A 19012-nucleotide genomic window follows, 5' to 3' on the forward strand; every position below is an offset into this window, starting at 1 on the left:
TGATGACTGACTTCTTCAAAGAAGAAGTACCAGAAGTCCACGTGGGTCCATCACCTGACCTCTAGACCATTCATGAGAACAAAAGGTAGCACTCTCTGAAAATACAATACAAGACACTCTTTAGGGCTCTGGTGAATTTGCCAGCTGTGCAGCAGGTGAAGGGGTCTTAGAGGAGCGGACAGTTATAGAGTGTGGTACTTGGTTATTTTTGTTCCATCACAAGCCGTGACTTTAACTGTGCTGAATGTATGGATTACCATTTGGTTTTGGTGATGAGTATTTTATATTTTTACATTAGTATTTTGATCCAAACATCCACAAGTCCATGCTAATTGTTAAACTATTTGACCATCATAAAAATAGTCAGTTACATCTGTTTTTATCTTAAGCATCATTTAAGACTTGTTGTCTGGTAAAATCATTAATTAATCCAAAATGTTAAAAAAAATTAGAGATTAATGGTGGATAGAAGTTGATCTGTCAGTCACAAGTTTTATTACACGCGGCACCCCCACCCTTCCATACGCACCTGAGCTGACGCTGCAAAACAATGCCACGTGGGTCTGACCAATCAGAGCGAGGAGAGCGCCAAGAATTGAGTGAAATGGGCGTGGTGAGCAGCGCGGACAGAAGCCTGATTGGCTGGCCGAACGCTAACTCTTCTCTCTTTAGCGCGGTGCGTGGTCCTGCTGTATTATCTACAATTTATCTTCAGTGTTTATAAATCCAACCTGTTCACGCCACAGACACTAAGAAGGAAGTAAAAAAAAATAAACAAACACTCCTGCTGCGCTTCTCTTGTGATTGTTTAGAAAGAATCAGAGACGGACATAAACATGTTTCCTCTGATCGGTTTGCGTTCAGCGAGCAACATTAAAGCACTAACTCAAAGTTGGAAACGGAAGACGCAATTTTTGTGTGTCTGAGGTGAAATATTTGTATATATTTGACATTAAAAAAGTTCACTTCACACTCTGAGAGCTTCTCTGCACACGTATCCACGTGCGCCAAAGGCGCAATTACGCACGCCCTCTATTCCCTCTCCCCCTTTGGCTTTCACTCTCTCTCTCCACACACACACGCTCTCACTCTTCGTGGGAGTAAGTGTGTAAAGAAGGGGAGAGGGAAAGAGAGAGAAGGGAGAGAGAGAGAGAGCGTGATTCCAGGTCTCTCTCTGCTGCTCTCTCCACTTTGGGTACTGGTACCCAGTCTGACTCAATGGGGCTTTAGCACTAAGGGGTTAAACGTTAAAATAAAAGATATTTATTCACCCCAAAGCCCCTTTAGTGTTTAGGTTTTGTGCATTAACATAGACAGACATAGGTAACTCATTAAGGAAAGTCTCCGGGAGAGAGGTAGAGACGTCTCCAGAGGCGTGCCTTTTTGTCTGCTGCCTCGCAGAAGGTTCAGTCGGGTCCCTCTCGTCGGCTGGCTTTTTGTGAGAGGATAACTTCCACCATATCCTACATTTACAGCTCAACCAGGCCGGCAAACTACTGCAAAACTATGGATACTGGAGATTGTCCCTTCCGGAAGAAACGGAGACCATGGCGCATGGACTTCTCATCCTTCGCCCTGGTAACCGTGGCGCTCGCCATTTGCCAAACGACCGTGGTCCGCGCAGGTAAGACGGGTTCTCTTATTAATTGTGATATTTATTGCGCGTTTTAAACGATAGTTGGTCAGATTGTTAGGCCACCTTTCATGTTTTCCGTTTCTTCATTATTCACCGTCTACCTGGATTTAGCTCGCGTAATAAATGCAGATCTCATCCATTGTCGGACACTTGCGCATCTGACATGCTAATTTATATTTTTCACAAGAGACTAGTCAACAATGATCCAACGACAATAACAGTATCTTTACGGGTTGTATTTTCTTCTGTACCGGCATATTTAGACGTTTATCTCTGCTGGGTAAAGTTCCTTAAGCATCCCGTGGCGACTGGTGTTTGTCTTCTTCTTAAAGGCCTTGAAAGTTAGTTGGGAAATACGAATAAGTGAGTGTCCGATAATGCACCTATAGGAAATATTTTATGTGCTGCGTCCATCCGCGAAAAATAATGACACATATTCCGTTTTTATGATTTTGTTTTTTCTATCTGGAAGCTGAAATATCTCCAGCCTTAACGTACTCTGTCCGATAATGGATGTTACACACTGTCCATATCAACCAGTGGTCACAGAAAAGAGAGGTTACAAAAGCATTTAATCGCTTTTTGCGGCAGGAAAACACACAAACGCGTTATTATGTTTCGAATAAAGGTTTTTTGTCCTTCTTTGTCCTCCTTCTTAGTGACATTTCCTCGGCTGTCTTCCTCTCTCGGCGCGCACACAACCTGCTGACAGGTGTCATCTCAGTAAGCTGTTAGCCGCTGAGCTCAAACCACCCAGGTGGCGTTTTAGTCATTTTGAACAATTTTCCTGATTACTTTTCCTATTTATCTTCTTACAAACTACAAACTCTCACTACTAAGAACCATGTTCAGTTTCGAGAGAATGGTGCTCATTTTACGCACTGCGTAGGCCCCTATCCGCAGGGGGACATGGGGTAGGACGGTGCAAAGAGCTGCTACAGTCGTTTTTAATGAGGTTTGTCTGAAAACGTCCCGCTTTTAAAATTTGTACTCTTATTTTTTTGCTTTGAGTAAACTTGGCTGCAGGGACTAAGGTTGACTGAGGGTTTACCAGTTCAGCCTGTGCACCAGTCCATCCATCACTGCCTCTGGTCAAGAGTTGTCAGGGAGGAGGGATCTCTGCACCGAGTTCTGTTAGACTAAGCCTAAGGAAAGTGGATTTTGCGTGTTTTCCTTCTGTACTATATTATTTTTCATAGTATTTACAAAGATAGGTACATTCTTATTAAGAAGAATGGAGTAGGCATTGGCGTGTAGAAGATTTTGGATCCGGTGTTTTACTTTAAGGTTTTACGTTGTATGCCCCCTCCTCTCCTTTCGCTCTTCACAGTTTGGCCTATAGATTATTTCGCCTAAAAGGAATGATCTGTATGCGCTGCAGTTCCCTGGCGGACCGCTAGTCGTCTTGAGTTATTTTTAATAACAGAGAATCCATTGATTCACCTGAGTCCTGATGAGTTCAGATCTGACTGAGGACTTTTGATGCGGAATGGCACGTGACACACCATTGAAATGAATACTAATTAAAAGATTGCAGCAACACGACTTGAAATTGTGGTTTTTGAATATGAGAGGCTATGTTGTGAGGTTTTAATGAACCTTCTAAATTATGAACTTGTGATTTTTGTGGATCTGAAGCTGGTTGGAAAATATTTTTTGTATAGTTATTGTTAGTTAAAGCGACGTTTGACTGCTTTGGCTGAGCCACACAATGCAAGTTTTGAACAGAAACACCAAAGCAGGTTAAGATTACACAAACGTTTTTGGAGAAATACATTTAGTTTAGAAGTTTCAGTTGACAGATGGATCAATGGCTCTTTATTCTTCGTTTGGGTGACTTGCGCGGACAACTTACAGACCAATGGGGGGTTTTGTAACAGAAATTGCCCTCCTTCAGTGTATTCTTTGGCCCCGTTTCCAATTTCAGATTGCGAAAGGCGATTGCACCTTCCCGTCATCTCCCGTGTATATTTTGGAGGCGGAAGCCTGAGACATTTCTGCTTTTTTATGAATAGGTTATTATGCTGCGGAGCACTTCGGTCGCAGGGGTTTGAGAGTGAAAGCGTTCAGTGTCTCCGTGTCTATGTGCGCTTTGTACAGTTCTGTTTGTGTGTATGCGTCTGTAAGCTATGGATGTTTTCCCCCAGTTCAGGGTGTGGAGATGTATGCCTCATCAATGTGAATGCGTCTCTGTGTGCAGCACCTCGGGCAGGTTCAATTTCTCATCTTACTGGATTCTGATGGAGGCGCTGTGCTCGCGGAGGTGTTCGTGGAAAAAGTTTTTGTTAATCATCTGACGCTGTGATCGTGTCAGAGTGACGCAAATAAAACACTCCCTTTACCTGTAAGCGCGTGCCTGGCCCCCTAGGTGCCTGTGCGTGTAGCGTCCCAGTGCGCGCACAATGGATAATACACACATAGTTGGCCAGACGCGCTGGACCACTGCGTGCGCGGCGCGTCTGTATGCGCGTTCCTGTGCGCCCAGTGTGGTGCAGCAACGCAGATGTTAGTGTAAACTATAACAGCGCCCCACCCAAGCAGTGAAAGACCGATTTAGAGAAGAAAGTGGTCAGAATTTTTCATGTTTATTCTGTCTTCCCCGAGAGAATGAAGACTAGAAAAAAAGAAAAGGGATGGATGATGAGGCACAGCCATTACCCAGAAAGCTTTGGGCCTAGAAAGGCATGAAAGCCCAGTTTTGTTCAAAGGAGGAGAAAATCAGAGGGCAATATTTTCTTGACATGGATGTTCCTCAACCTCATTTCAAAGCAGAGCTCCTCAAAGGGCAGTCTGTCTCAGTTTGGCTAAACATAACATTACCTCTCTCTCTCTCTCTCTCTCTCTCTCTCTCTCTCTCACTCTCTGAATAGAGCTCCTATATGTGGTGGCTGAGCAGGGCTTTGACAGTTCATTCCAGTGACTGTATGGAAGTGTGGATTATTTCAGGCTTCAGTTGGTCACATGTGACTCAGTCGGTCAGCTTTAACCTTGTCTTTTTGATTTTCCTCTGCTTTGTCATAATTTTCCCTTGTGGCTCCGGTGATACACATCTATACTCTCTTCTCTTTCTTTTTTTTTTTTTTACCCATACCTTGTTGTCCAGGGTTAATATATTTGGTTTAATAATTTTGTACTGGCTAGTCTTAGCTTGTCAGATGCCTTCTCCCCATCAGATGTCAGTGTTGCAAATATTTCTCAAAGCTCATCATGACACAAAGATGATTAGCTATGAGCCAAAACAAATAAGAAAATATGAGTTTACTTTTCAGCCATGTAGTCATCATATAATGTGGTATGTTGGCAAACCACAGCCATAGCTCAATCCTAAACCTAACCATGTGTGATGGAAGATTGCTATGCTGGTGAGGGAACACAACACGTGAGGACAGACTGCCTGGGTAACTGAGTTCAGGGCAAAAAACGTCCCCCTTCTGAAAGTGGCTTGTTTCTTTAGCATGTCATTAATGTCCACCAGTTTACAGACTGTTAACAAAGTGGACAGCAGAGGATGTCCACTTTTTTAGCTCACACATATTCAACACTTCGGTGTGTAACTCTGTCTCCTATAGAGAAGCTGGTTTGAAGCGTACAAAAATGAAATCCTGAGCCACTAATCAGGACTGCTGAGAGGCTCTCAGTCTGTCAGTGGCCTCAACCACAGATGCAAAATCATCTCATTTGCATGAATAGATAAGACAAAGACTGTGGTTGTAAGATTAAAACATGCACACAACTGTGAACTTGTAAAAGCCTTTCTCAGACAAAACCACATTAGCGCTGCATGTGAACATAGTGACTAGAAGAGATAGCTCTTCCTTCTTCCTTGGTTTCATAGGAGATGATTTAGTGGTGTGTGGATAGTTAGGCGTCGTTCCTTTAAGGCATTCTGTTTTAGCAGAAGATGTACAGGGACGGCAGGCGAGTGTGCCAACTTTATAATGACAGACTTTCAGTATATGATGCTATTCCTAGTCACTGTTATTTTGCTGCTTCTAGGAAGTCAGTGTAGGAGGGTGCGGAGACCAGCTGTGTGCTTTTACTTGTAATGTTAATGTACATCTCTTTTCCAGACATTAATACCATATCCAGTTGAAAATAGTTTTAAATGTTGGTTTAAGCTACTTGTTTGCTTACACTGAGATGAGAGGAATGTCTTCATTCCATCATAGAAGACATGCCAGAAACTGGTTGATCACAGGAAAACACTTTCCTCTCCCTGACATTTCAGAACTTATCAGGGACAATTTGAAGTGTCCCAATGCAGTAATTTCAAATTATTGTATAATACATTCAACATTCCTTTATTCCTTCTTCATAACATTTTATTTCTGATTAGACTCACTAGTGACTGGAGTCTATCCCAGCATGCATTGGGAGATAGGAAATACCCTGGAGAGATAATTTAAGGGTAAACAGACAAAGAACTTCCCCACGTACAGTGTCCTTAGTAACTTTCAGATATCGATTTATCATTTTAAATACCCAATGCAATGGGCATAAATAAAATATTGTTGGTGGCATTATTGCAGGCTGAGCACATCACAACCAATCAAAGTTCTTCCGCTCTTGCTCTGCTCTTTATACACCTTCTCCTCACACTTGTTTTTTCCAGCTAAATTACACCTATAAAGATCCCCAGAATGTAGGTTAGATTTCTGATGTGGGGATTTCCACCCTGAGAAGGAGTCGCAATAAACAGTGATGATGATTATCATGTAATGCCGGTCCCCTGCTGTTACACTGGTCTTTATTATCCGACTTGTCGCCTCTGTGTGTAATCTGCATTAGCACTGACCAGTTTCCTGAGCTGTGAAGTCTTACCATTCAGCAGAGACACATCAGTGGGTCTCAGACAGGTTTCTAATTTCTGCCCTTGCTTACTGTCTGTCCTATGTGATAGTATTTTACAGGGAACCACTGACTGTCCCCTGTCTGTTCAGGGCTCTGTGGTCCCATGTAGGCTTTGTGGTGCCAGTATCCTCCCTCAGATCCAAACTAAGACTGTGGCCTCCAGCCCTGAAACCACACGAGACTCCAGCACGATACTCTCTGGCTGCGTCAGTGCAGCACACACAGACTGGCACAGACCACATAATGGCACACAGGGGACAGTAGAGGACTTGGGTATATGTTGGCAGCATGTTCTCAATGGAGGGAATGAAGAAACCTCACAAGGCTGCAACACAGTACAGTAAATGTTGGCACTGTTCTGCAGTGACTGATAAACCACATGGGCTAAGGGATTCATTAGTACTGATACTCTAAAATGAGTGCTGATAGAGGCAGGTGCAAAGAGCTAAAAGCACAGGATAAAACAGCTCAAGCAGTGATTTTGTTAGTACAAGAAATAATATTCTAATATAGTGAGAGAAGTTATTTGACTACATGATAATAAATTGTACCTTGAATGCAGATCTTGTTATCAGTGTTGCCTCTTGGTCCCCTTTTGGTGTTTATGTGCAATAATAGCATGTTTAGTTTCACCCTGATATAAAATAATGTTCCACCTTCCCTTTTGTTCTGTGTCCCTTCGCAATCCAGGAAAACCAGCTCAGTCTGCTTTTCTGATTGATGTGTGATGTCGGGATGACAGAGGTGTTAGATTTTCAGAAATGGGTGTTTTGAAGAACAGCACATAATCATGTTGTGAGCAAAGACCTGCGTACAGCTCATACATTAATAGGTTACCTTGCTGTGTGTATATTGTGCTTTAATTTGATTGTTTTACTCAGTTTTTTTAAAGGCTTTCTGCAAGACAGACATTGGATTTCTCATCATTAATCAAGATCAGTTATTTTGTTTTGTAAGAGATAAGTTGAAGTACAGTTTGTGTTGTATTTTCTTTAACTCACTTATATTGTAAATTGACATTATGCTATTAAAATGCTCCGGTATCACTGATCTACTGCTGTCGTCAAGGCTCAGATTCATTTTTTTACTTCTATCATTCTATTTACATTAATTACCTATGAACTCTTCAAGTTTTATGTAAATCTACTTTCCATTTTGCTGTTGAGTCCTCCGGTGTTGTTGAGAGAAATCAATGAAACATTTGTGGTGGCTGGATCAGCTGACTATCATTAATATGCACCCACACCCCTTTCCTCTCACACCTAGCTCTGGATTTACTGAAGTCATGTATTATAGCACAAAGGATAGTTCTGTATGGGTATTTTTCCCTTTCAGAGCAGCTAGCCGGAGACTGAGCTGTGGCATCCACATGATAATTAACACTCACTGACAAACCAAACCCTCATTTTATACCATATAAATAATGTAAAGTCTAATAACCCCCTTTTTACAGCATGGGTACTCATAATGGATTTTCTGTCTGTCTTTGCAAGGCAACTATAGAGCACCATGTTGGAAATTATAACCTGCAGCTGCTCATACGCCTAGCTGTCGTGGTCAGCTGGGTGGATGAGGACACAGCTGGTGAATGAGGAACAACTTGAGTTTAGTTGATGCTGAGTTTCAATTTTGGAATTAATTTTATAATTTACTTTTTGTAATTTAATTAAATATTTTTCTAATCTCAGGTCCCTGAAATCCTGACATCTCTGTTTATTCTTAGAAATACCAGGAGACTCAAATATTGACACAGAAAGTTGGTGTACAGATGAATTTGTGTGTCCGTGCGTCCATGTGTATGTGTGTTAATCTGTGGTCAATATTGCACGTCCCTCTTGCTCCGTGTGTCTAACAATGTGGTCGTTGTGTAAAGGTGAGAGGTGAGGGGTCAGCGTGTCAGCTGGAGTGTGTGTCTGGTATTTGACACAGCTGTACCAAAAGAGGAAAGGGCACACGTGCGCACGCACACACACACACACACGCCTGCACACACAGAAATAGTGACACAGAGCATCTAAGACAGAAAGTCCAGGAGAGGAAATACAGGTTTTCCTCTGAAGTGAACTTAGGTCCTCAAAGTTGTCACCTCACACAAGTCTGCAGTGAGAGTATGACCCAGGGCTCTGAGGGTTGACCTGATGGCTGTGTGTGCCGACAATATACTCAGGTTTCAACAGAAAAACATAATGCATAAGTTTTTAATAAATAACCCAGGATTTTTACAAATTTTCTTTTAAAAGTGCTATTTGAGCTGTCCATGGTGTTTAATAATTTTGGTTTGATTAATGTTTCATGTTCGCTTTATAAGTAAACCAACAAGCTGAATTTGTTTACTGTGACTGTCTTCTTATTCTGATGTGTCGTGTCTGTATACAGGGTTTAATCTGTGTGTCCACCTGCTTTGTGTTCAGACAGAAGAGGTGTGTGTGTGTGTGTGTTCGGTTAGTCAAGTCGTTTACCCTGTTTGCTGCCAGAATGTACAGATTAAAAGTTACTCGTTAAGTAAACATTAGCATTGTTTATCTCTCACTCATGTGAGCGTGTGTTTGCATAGTGTGTGTACATGTAAACACCTGTGTGTGTGTGTGTGTGTGTGTGTGTGTGTGTGTGTGTGTGTGTGTGTGTGTGTAACATCATGTTGTGCCAGCCCTTAAAACAGACTTTGACTGTATTTTGTTAACTGTTCATTAAATCTGTTTTAGCTCCATCTAGTGGCAGCTGCGGGGAACTACAGTAATACAAACTGCTGAAAAATATTTTAGTTTTAGTCATTTTGCAGTGTGACTGGTAACCTGGGTATCACATGTGTTTTCTATCAGGGTGTGATACGCTTGTTTGGTCAGTTGTGGAACTGAGTGGAACAGAGTATAACAGTGAAAGGATTGTTTCAGTCCTGGGGCACCTGTTGAAAAAATATTATATTATATATAATATACGCCAAACCGCATATCATTATTTCAGAGGAATATATAACATAACATATTACCTGAATTAAAGGATTAAACATGTGTTCTGATCACTATCAGAAAAGATAATCTAAGAAATTATTTGGAGTTCACTAAAATCAAGTCTGTGTTTCTAAAGTATTTAGAAAATGTATAATTTGTATATATGAGGTATTTATTGCTATTAGTCACTGCAGAGACTTCTTTAAAGTTTCAAAGTGTACTGACAAGATTTCAAACATAGATATGCCTGCACAACTAATCTCACAGTTCCTGTGTTCAGTGGTAAAAAGGTTAGTTCAGTTTAGGTGCACTCTTCTTATAAATAAAAATAAATATTTAAAGAAGGTTCAGAAAGGAAAAACCAGCAGGATTATACAACTTCCCAAATAATTCCAGATTCAATTAAGCCTAATAAGGAACATCAAGCAGACGTGTTTTAGTCTTAGAGGCACTTCATTAATGATCTATTACGAGTGTCGTATGTACTAAAAATGCCCTTTTTCATTTCAGCCAGTGCAGCTGTCAGTAGGGATCGCTGTACAGGCTACTGTAATCTTTACCTACAGCAGCGGTTGTAACTGCCCTCACGTGTCTGGGAGCCCTGTTTCCTGTCTTAATGACAGCAGTGTAATTGGCCTGCATTTACATCAAAGGGCTGCTGCCATCTGTGAGCGCTTATAGTAAGAAAGGCTGATGGAACGAGAAGGAGAAGAAAGAAAGTAAAGAAAGAGAGTTTGTGCCCCTTGGCTTTCTGTTTTTCTACCATGTCTAGTTTCATATTTACCACCCCTCGTCTCACGAGGTGTGTTGGTGCAGTTTTCCCCGCCTGAGCCGTGTGAGTGTGTACTTCTGTGGCCCTGCGTGTTATTTTTGTGGGTGTGTTTTTGTCGTGATTGTGGTCCTCCAGGCAGGAAGGGCCCCGGCTGCAGATGTGAGCTGGGCAGGCAGCGGGGAACAGAGCGGCACATTGTACTGGGTGTACTGGGGGAGTTCGGGCTGCAATCTGATCCAGGATCCTGCCATCATAGAACCACGCTGTCTACTGTCACTGCCTGACCCCCCAAAACACACACAAACACACACTGCGCCTTTGCCTGAACCTCTCTCTCCCTCCTTTCCTCCCTCTACCTTTCTCATTCCCAGCATTCCTGTTCAGATTTGCAAAAGTCTTGAAAAGTATTCAATGCTTTGAGGTCTTATAAAGTTTCAAAAGTCTGGAAATTGCACATAAAATCTAACGTTTCTTGTTCTTTTTTAACACACTAACATTTTCTAGACTAACTAACGTATGAAAACCTACAAGTCAAGTCAGACGTTGGCATCCGGAAAAAATTCTAAATTTTAAAGGAGCACCCTGAAATTTCTATATCCTGCTCCGTGCTCATTTGCCTCTTTCTCTTTTTAGCCTCTTCTCCATATGTGTCTTTATTTCTGTTTTGACCTTTTCAATTTCGCTAATTAACGACTCCCTTCGGTTCATTCCCCCATTCAGGCTGCTTTTAGGGAAGTGTCTGTTCTGGATGGTTAATGTAGCATCACAATACCGATCAATCTAACTCTCGCTCTCCCTATTTACATCTTTCTTATACATCCCTCTCTTCCTCCCCTTCCTTCTTCACTCTGTCACTTCCTCTCACTCCCCCTCCTCTTCCTCTTTCTGTCGGTCAGGTGTAGAGTGACGTTAATGGACTGTGGTCTAGACACCCTGAGGCAAAATTCACGCGCCATTTGCTCCATCTGTATAAATATGACCATCTGTGGGTAACTGTTAGCTCTGAGACACTGGGTGTCACCTAAACACAAGCGCCACTGATGGGATCGGGGTGAGTTAAGGACAAACACAAGGAAACTTCACATTAGAGGCCAATATAAAGCATCCTAAGTGACTGCGCATTAAGATGGCTTTACAATAGCGTGTTACAGTTTACTTTACAGCTGTTGTCAGATTGGGAATACATTCATGCATGTCAGTTTATGTTTGTATTATAAGGTGATATGAGTCTTACCGCTCTATGTGTGACGAGAACCTGCAGATTAATGTCACGTGCACCACCTTTCTTTTCATGTCTGATGGACAGCTTGGGTCAGGACTTAATGTCATTGCAGATTAGGTCAATTTCTAGAAAACATTTTGAAAGAGTTTCCTTAACATCAACATAACCTTCCGCGGCTAAGCTCTTTACAGCTCCTTATATATTCAGCAAAGTGGTGAAAGGCTCTCACATTGTGTTAAAATGCTCTGTTGTTGTACTTTTCAAAAATCCTGAGGTGTGCATGATTACATCATTTTTAAATATGATGCTTGGCTTGTAATGTGCCTGGAAATCTGTTTATTGTTGTAGCTGTTGAGTGAAAACAAGCTTCATAGGCTGCATCACAGGAGGGCTTGGTTCCAATCTTTTCATCTGCACTGTAGTTTTAACATGGGCAATGCATCACTGCCATCATAAGTTTATTATGAGAAGTGCCATGGCAGGGCTGGCTGTAAATGAATATAATTGACTGTTAACAGCAAAGTTAGCTCTATGGTGCACCTCAAACACTTGAAGTCCAGCCAAGGCTGAGGCTGGATAGCCAAGTTCAGGAAAGTGTAAAAATACTGGGTGTTGTTGAAAACTTTAACTTTATAGATGCCTCACTTCAAAACCATCAAGATGTAACTGTAAGGTAGAATTGAGAATTACATTTGATTTATGTTTTCAGACTGCGAAATGTTGAACAACGTGTTTGTAAGCCATCTGTTTTGAAACTTTGGCGTGATTTGTGTGGCATATTTGTCATTCCCTCTTGGATTAGACAGCAGCTCGGCATCTTGGGAGAAGTTACATCAATAAAATACATACATACAGAGGTGTCCTTCATGGTGAACTAACAAAAATGTGCAAAAATGTGCATTTCACTAGAAACAAATTGCACAACGAAGTTTTGAATTGCTGCAATATACAGCAAGACTGAGCCTGATTCTGTCACAGATAGTGTTCCTATAGGAATCAGTGGCATGTGGCTATTTTAACACACCCTTACCACTTCACTGTTCTGTAACAAGACAGTGCAAGTCAACTCATGTGAGCAATTAGACAGCCGCCCTTGTTAAGATTTGACACCTACTATGTTGAAATAAATGCTGACATGAATTTTAAACTAACAGTAAAGATGTTTAAAAATGATCGGTTCATTCAAGATGTCTGTTTCCAAAATAATTTGACTTTAGAGGACATAGAGAAAACACGGAGCAAAGGACATCAGGTAGCCATTGTTTCCATCTGCTGTTTGGTTGCTCGTGTAGTGACATTAATTACAAAATAAGAAAGGTTGTTGCTTTTCTCCAAAACTGTCCAACAGTACCGTTTTAATTGTGGGATGGTCATGAAGGGAATCAAACACCGAATTCCAGAAATTAAGAGCCATGCGTTTCACACTGAAACACACAGACTGACACAGTGCCTTTGAGCAATGTGAGAAAGCTAACAAGGTAAACCACAGTGCAGACTGAGGGTGGAGAAACAGACTGGTTGACCTCAGTGTGTGAAAGTGGAGACATGATGCGAGACTGGTGGAACAGTGTCTGTATGTGATGTTAGGGTGTATTCTGCATATCTGGAGTGTGTGTATTTGTGCATATACCAGATTTTTTGTGTGTTTGTGCATGTCAGGTGAAACTGTAAAATGCGTGTATCCTCAAATATGCGTTTGACTCAGCACTATCATATCAACAGCCACTTGTTTCAGTTTGCTTGATAAATCTGAGCAGAATAGAGGGCACTGTCTCCGCTCTGAGTTAAACTGAGCTCCACTGTACCTGCCCTGCAGTGGTTCATATACGTGGCTTGGACTGTGGCCCATTTGCTCCGACACAGTGCTTCCTTTCTTATACCTAAATGTACAGTGGCAGCCATTGTGGACATATCCTGTACCTGCTCCTATATCGCATTAGTACTGCAAGAACATTTAAGATTACTTTTAAGATTAACTTTTTTTTTTATTCTCTGGGCAAAGTTAGGTTTCTGCAGCTGAAAAGAAGCGCTGTAGTGAAAGATTAAACAGTCCTCTTTTTTTTGGGGGGGGGGGGGGGGGGGGTTAGCAACATTGCAGAAGTGCAGGATTAAGCTTTAAAAGATCTTTACAGTGATTTCTACACAGCCTGTAGGATGATGGGCCTTCGTAAAAGCTGTTGGAGAAGACGCCTCCTCTAGTTTGATTATGAAGTAGTCTTTATAATCTGTTTTATGTTTATGAAAAGATACACCGGTGGCTGTCTGAATGACTCATAAAGTAAAGCTGCAGCAGGGATTTATTACCATTTGCTGTATGTACGCTTCTACATTCACAGAAAGTGACAAATGAAAACCAGAGAGTGAAGTGCTCTGTCCCCCCGAAAACAGGACTCAAAGTTTGATGTTGTGTTTGGTTTTCATTGTCTGAAGGTGTCACAGACCAGTTGGATTGGTGATGCTGATGTTACAATACAGGATTTCTAGGGATTTCAGCTTTATCGTTCCACTTGTATAGAATTAAGCTGCTGTCTCACACAGGGCAGCTAATCTAGGCAAGGCAAGTTTATTTGTATAGCACATTTCAACATCAAGGCAATTCAAAGTGCTTTACATAAAACATAAAAGCAACAAAGGGAAATTCAAAAAACACATTAAAATATAGTTTTAAAAAGGGTGAAATAGAAAATAAAAACAGGGTAAAACAGGACAACTAATGGGTTGTTGTTTCTGCTTCTCTTCCTCAGACCCAGTGGATGTTTTGCGGGCTCTGCAGGTTCCCTCTCTCCCCGAGGGCGTGAAGAAGGTCCCCGGCTTCTGCACATCCCGCCGCTCCGGCAGCCCCGATCATGCTTACCGCATCACCAAGAAGGCCCAGATCTCTGCCCCCACCAAGCAGCTCTTCTCAGGTAGGACTGGACATCAGGCTGTTGTTGCTGTATTTGGAGAGTCTGCTCTGTAAAATGTCATACGGTTGTTGACCAAAACTTAATTTTAAGTTTAGACTTATAGCGATTTATCATTGCAGTTTTATAATGTTGGAGGACTTGTAAGAGACAGATTCAGAAGAGATGTTTGGGACATGATCAGGGCTATTTTCTCAGACTATGAAACTTTACTCATTAACTATTCTCTTGATATTAAATTCAATAATACACAGTTGTTTTACAGTAAAGCAACTGATTGAATATGCAGACCTTTTATTCGATTGTTTCTTATTTTTGTTTCTTCTTTAATATTTAAAGTTGCATTTTGCTTTATTGGCATGATAGGCTAGAATTAGTTAAAATATTGCCAAAGCAGTCAGTACAAGGTGCACATAATAAATATGTAAGTATTTTATTAAGAAAAAAAAGAACAAATAGCAGGCTACGCATGTTACTTCACAGTATACTGTAATGAAAGAAAACCAAGCTATTGAAATGTCACTGGCATCTTGCTGCTTCCATGGCAAGTAAATATAGCAGGTCTGATAGTGTTAGGGACGTCCTTACCACACAAAAAGTTAGTTAATATTAATCAAAAAATTGTGCATGTATTTTCAGTCTACATAAACTAATATTTATTACCTCATGGTTTAGTGTAAATGAGCTGCATCTGTGTGTGTATTTTAAAGGTTTTTAGAATTACTCAATATCAATATTATCTTGCAGGTGTCTGATGATTAAAACCAGACACCTTAAACATACATTAAGTTAGTTCCCATCAACGGTTTAACAATTCTGCAGTGCAACACCACTGGCAACAGTTGCTGCTTGCAAACTGTCACTGATAATAAAATAGATTGAACCATGAGTTACACTTAGAATAAAAAATAGATGACAGGATAAACACACCTTGCAGGTCTGTGCAAAGTAGTTATGGAATAGGTGCAGTAATGCTCTCAAAGATGTCCTGATAGAGTGTTTGGGACTTTGTTTTGTCTGGGCACCACCTTTTGTAATAACTTATCAAACCTTAGCTAGCAATACTGTTAGAACTTAGTGTTATTTATTTAAAGTCATAGACTACTGTACCTACAGCTGAATATTAATCAACATAGCCCAAAATTAATCAAATGAACTCCTACCTTATGGATAATGTAAATGCAGTGGTAGAGTATATCATTGTCTACAATTTCACAAAACAGCTATTTGAATGAAATATGAAGTTTTTATATCTATTTTACTTTGACAACAAGACAATTTGCTCTGGAAAGAAGCAACAAATCTGAAGAAATTAGGCTGTGTTCCTGTGTCATAGGTTATACTTTAGGATTTTACATATTTACTATGAATTCCAGAGTAAAGAAACCTATAATCAGAGTAACAGGTCGCTATTTATGTCTGGAAGTATTTTTAACAGAGCTCTTTGGAGTTATGTGGAGCTATTGTGCCCTGTGCAAGATTGCTCATGGATATAAAGTATAATTATGTGTTGCAGTGCAGGAGCTGAGTTAAACTGTGTGGCAGAGCCATAACAAATTAACGTGAGAGTAGTACTGTCTGACACCCTGGAGTGAGGAGAGAAAAGAGAAGGTAGCACTTATGGGGTTGAGAAAAAATCTTCAAAAGTCGAAGCTGATTTTCAACTCATTTTCTGAGGTTTAGCCTTCCTTCTCCAGCTCTGTTATTATGTGTCCTCATCATCTATGCCAGCTTCACATGGCGCTTTATTCTCATATTCCGTAAGCAGTTGATCCTGACACAGATCTCTAACTTCAACCCTTAAAGCTCATCATTAGTTTCATTTTCACATTTTCTTATCCATCTCTCAGCCTGCACTACCTCAAAGCTATTTCTTTTGCCTTCTCTTTCTACACCTTCAGCTGCCTCTCCTGCCTCCCTTCTTTTCCACGATAAAGCAAACGTGCTCTGGTTAAAGATCCAGGGCGTACCTTTCTCTTGCAGTACAGTTTTTTTTCACGGCTCCGTTCTCTTTTACTGCCTCCTTCTCCTCATTTCTTCTTCTCATAAAATACCCACAAGCCGCAGTGACCCATGTCTATGATGTAACCCTTTTTTTCTTTCATTGTCTTTCCCCTCCCTTTCCTCATCAATAGGTCGATTCCCGGAGGACTTCTCCATCATGGCCCTGGTTAAGGCTCAGGCTGGTCTCCAGGCCTTCCTCCTCTCCATCTACAGCGAGCAGGGCATCCAGCAGCTGGGCATTGAAATGGGACGCTCGCCTGTTTTCCTGTATGAGGACCAGAACGGCAAGCCAGCCCCTGAGGACTATCCACTGTTCAGAGGCGTCAACCTGGCTGATGGCAAGTCAGTAACCAGCAGCAACCAGTTTGTGACTGGTTGAGATGACATGATTGGGGTCATGTGGGTGCGGGTGGCTGGGAACAGTATATGTGATTTGTCTGGTTTCGGGCCTGTAGTCACATTACACATTTATTCGCCTTCGGTTCCTTCTCCTCGTCTCTAGGTGGCATCGCATCGCTTTCTCCGTTTCAAAGAAAAACGTGACACTGCTGCTCGACTGCAAGAAGAAGATGACCCGCTCCCTGCCACGTGGCAACAACGCAGAGGTGGACACCAACGGCATCACAGTGTTCGGAGCACGTCTGCTTGATGAGGAGGTTTTCCAGGTGAGGACCTTAATAAGCATAACTGGCAAGAAACAAACTCTACAGTTATTGGTTGTGAGTGCCCTCTGCTGTCTGCAACAATAAAGGTTGAACAGACAAATCATATGTATGTTGGTGGCTTTTCAGGTAGTTACATTTTTGGGTCAGTTAAGACAGTAGGAAGTAATTTTTTTTTCAAGTCAGTTTTATTGATATAGCCAATATCACACATCACAATTTTACATTAAGGGCTTTACAATCTGCACAGCATGCGGCACCCTCTGTCCTTAGATCCTCGATTTGGATGAGGAAAAGTCATAAATTGTAGCATTAATTGCTTAATTAATTAATTAAAAGAATTACTTTATACGTTTTCATTGAGCTCCTTAATAGATGATGGAGCTGTTGATCTGTTTTTTCTCTTCATCACAGGGAGACATCCAGCAGCTTCTGATCGCCTCCAACGCCCAGGCTGCTTATGACTTCTGTGAACACTACAGCCCTGACTGTGACTCCCCACTGCCTAAGACCCAGGCTCAGGACCCCAACACATACGTGAGTAACTCCACCACAACGCCAGTTCATAGACAGACGTATGAAATCAATTTTTGCTCCTCCACACATATGAAACTTTGATCAAACTTCCCACAGTAGCTAGCCTTTTTTTATTTCACTCACTCTTTCACCTCTTATAAAGGTTACTGCGGGATGAGGTCTCGGTTGTTCGCATGACGTGGATACACAGCTACACACACATCCCATAGCACTCACAAGACTAATGAGTAGCATCTCTTACAAAGCGGATCACCTCAGACTGTCAGCACTATGCTAACACAGGTCATTCATAAAATTGAAGGCTCATCTGTAGCTCCAATATAGCAGGCCCAAACAGAATCTGTGGACTTTTTCTTTTCTGTGACACTTTTTAAAAGATGATTTACTTGAAAAAAAGACAACTATTAAAATATTCACTGGACCTGAATGGTTCTTTTCTAGCCACGGTTTTTTCTTAAACTGCATGGAGAATATCATGAGATCAAGTAAAGACATGGAGGAGAAGTAAGGAAATTACAATAGCTCATGTGCATGTAAGAGATTGGAAATGGACTCAAGCACCTTATATAATATAGAGAGTTCATAGCTGTCACTTAATAGATATTTCTGGGTCAGTTAAATTTTTAGGAACCTTCTTAATTGAAAAATATCCTCTCGCTTTGTAAACTTGCACTGTGGCCCAGTGGTTAGCACTGTCCTTCAGATTCCCTCTGCCTGGAGTTCACATGTTCTTTCCATGTTTGCTTTAAGTACACCTGCCCATGGTGCAGCTGAAAATGAGCTAAGATGGCAAATCTGGCACTTTTACAGAAATGTCTATTATGTGCACTGTCCCTGTAACTTTTAATGATATGAATAAATAAACATTCCTTACAGATTATTCAATTACAGCCTGTAAAAACATGATTTGTGTTAGGAAATCTACACTGCATGACAATATGGTCTGCTAACAAAGGAAAACAAAGACCTCACTAAATGTACAAGTCCTCTGAAAATTAAAGAAAAGTCCTCAGGTTCAGTTTGGGTCGTCTGATAATGTCATCAAAGTGCTGCTCTCCCTTTTCTGTCTTTCTCACGCATCCCCATCATCAGCAACAGTTTGTATCTATCCGCTTTCCTCCTCACCTCCTCTGTCTGTGTGCCCCCAGGGTAACTAAAGAAAAGCAGAGGCAGTGTCATATCATACCTTTCCATAACCACACCTCTAATAATAATCTTTTCATACACTTTGCATTGGAGAAACATAAGCATGACTTGTTCTAGCAGTGTCACTTTATTTTGGAACACAGAAAGGTAGGGGAAAGAGGATGATACAAGCCAACATCACTGTCTTTCCCCATTTTTCCCTCATGGATTGAAAGAAAGAGAACTTGTTCAGGACATAAAACATGCAAATGAAGTTAAATTCTGATTGGTTTTCTGGTTAAATTTAGACATATAAGCATTTGGCATGAAGATGGCTTAAGGTGGAGCCTCT

At 41.2% G+C, this 19012-nt stretch overlaps 1 protein-coding gene across 5 annotated transcripts in view; it reads left to right on the top strand.

Annotated features, from left to right (window-relative positions):
* Window positions 1-1079: 1079 nt before the first annotated feature.
* Window positions 1080-19012, top strand: part of col11a2 (collagen, type XI, alpha 2) — a 50646-nt gene continuing 32713 nt past the window's right edge. For 3 of the 5 annotated variants that reach the window (XM_038725330.1, XM_038725331.1, XM_038725332.1), the window contains exons 1-5: window positions 1082-1624; window positions 14174-14335; window positions 16468-16678; window positions 16839-17001; window positions 17413-17535. In XM_038725330.1, coding sequence (XP_038581258.1) covers window positions 1507-1624; window positions 14174-14335; window positions 16468-16678; window positions 16839-17001; window positions 17413-17535 — 777 coding nt within the window. In that variant the 5' untranslated portion in view covers window positions 1082-1506. Of the gene's footprint in view, window positions 1625-14173; window positions 14336-16467; window positions 16679-16838; window positions 17002-17412; window positions 17536-19012 lie in introns of all 5 variants that reach the window. The other 2 variants (XM_038725328.1, XM_038725329.1) reach the window with 1 other exon arrangement.

Source organism: Micropterus salmoides, unplaced genomic scaffold, assembly GCF_014851395.1.
Source record: "Micropterus salmoides isolate LMB-PRFRI ecotype aquatic unplaced genomic scaffold, ASM1485139v1 Ms_hic_scaffold_17, whole genome shotgun sequence".
Classification (NCBI taxonomy): Eukaryota; Metazoa; Chordata; class Actinopteri; order Centrarchiformes; family Centrarchidae; genus Micropterus; species Micropterus salmoides.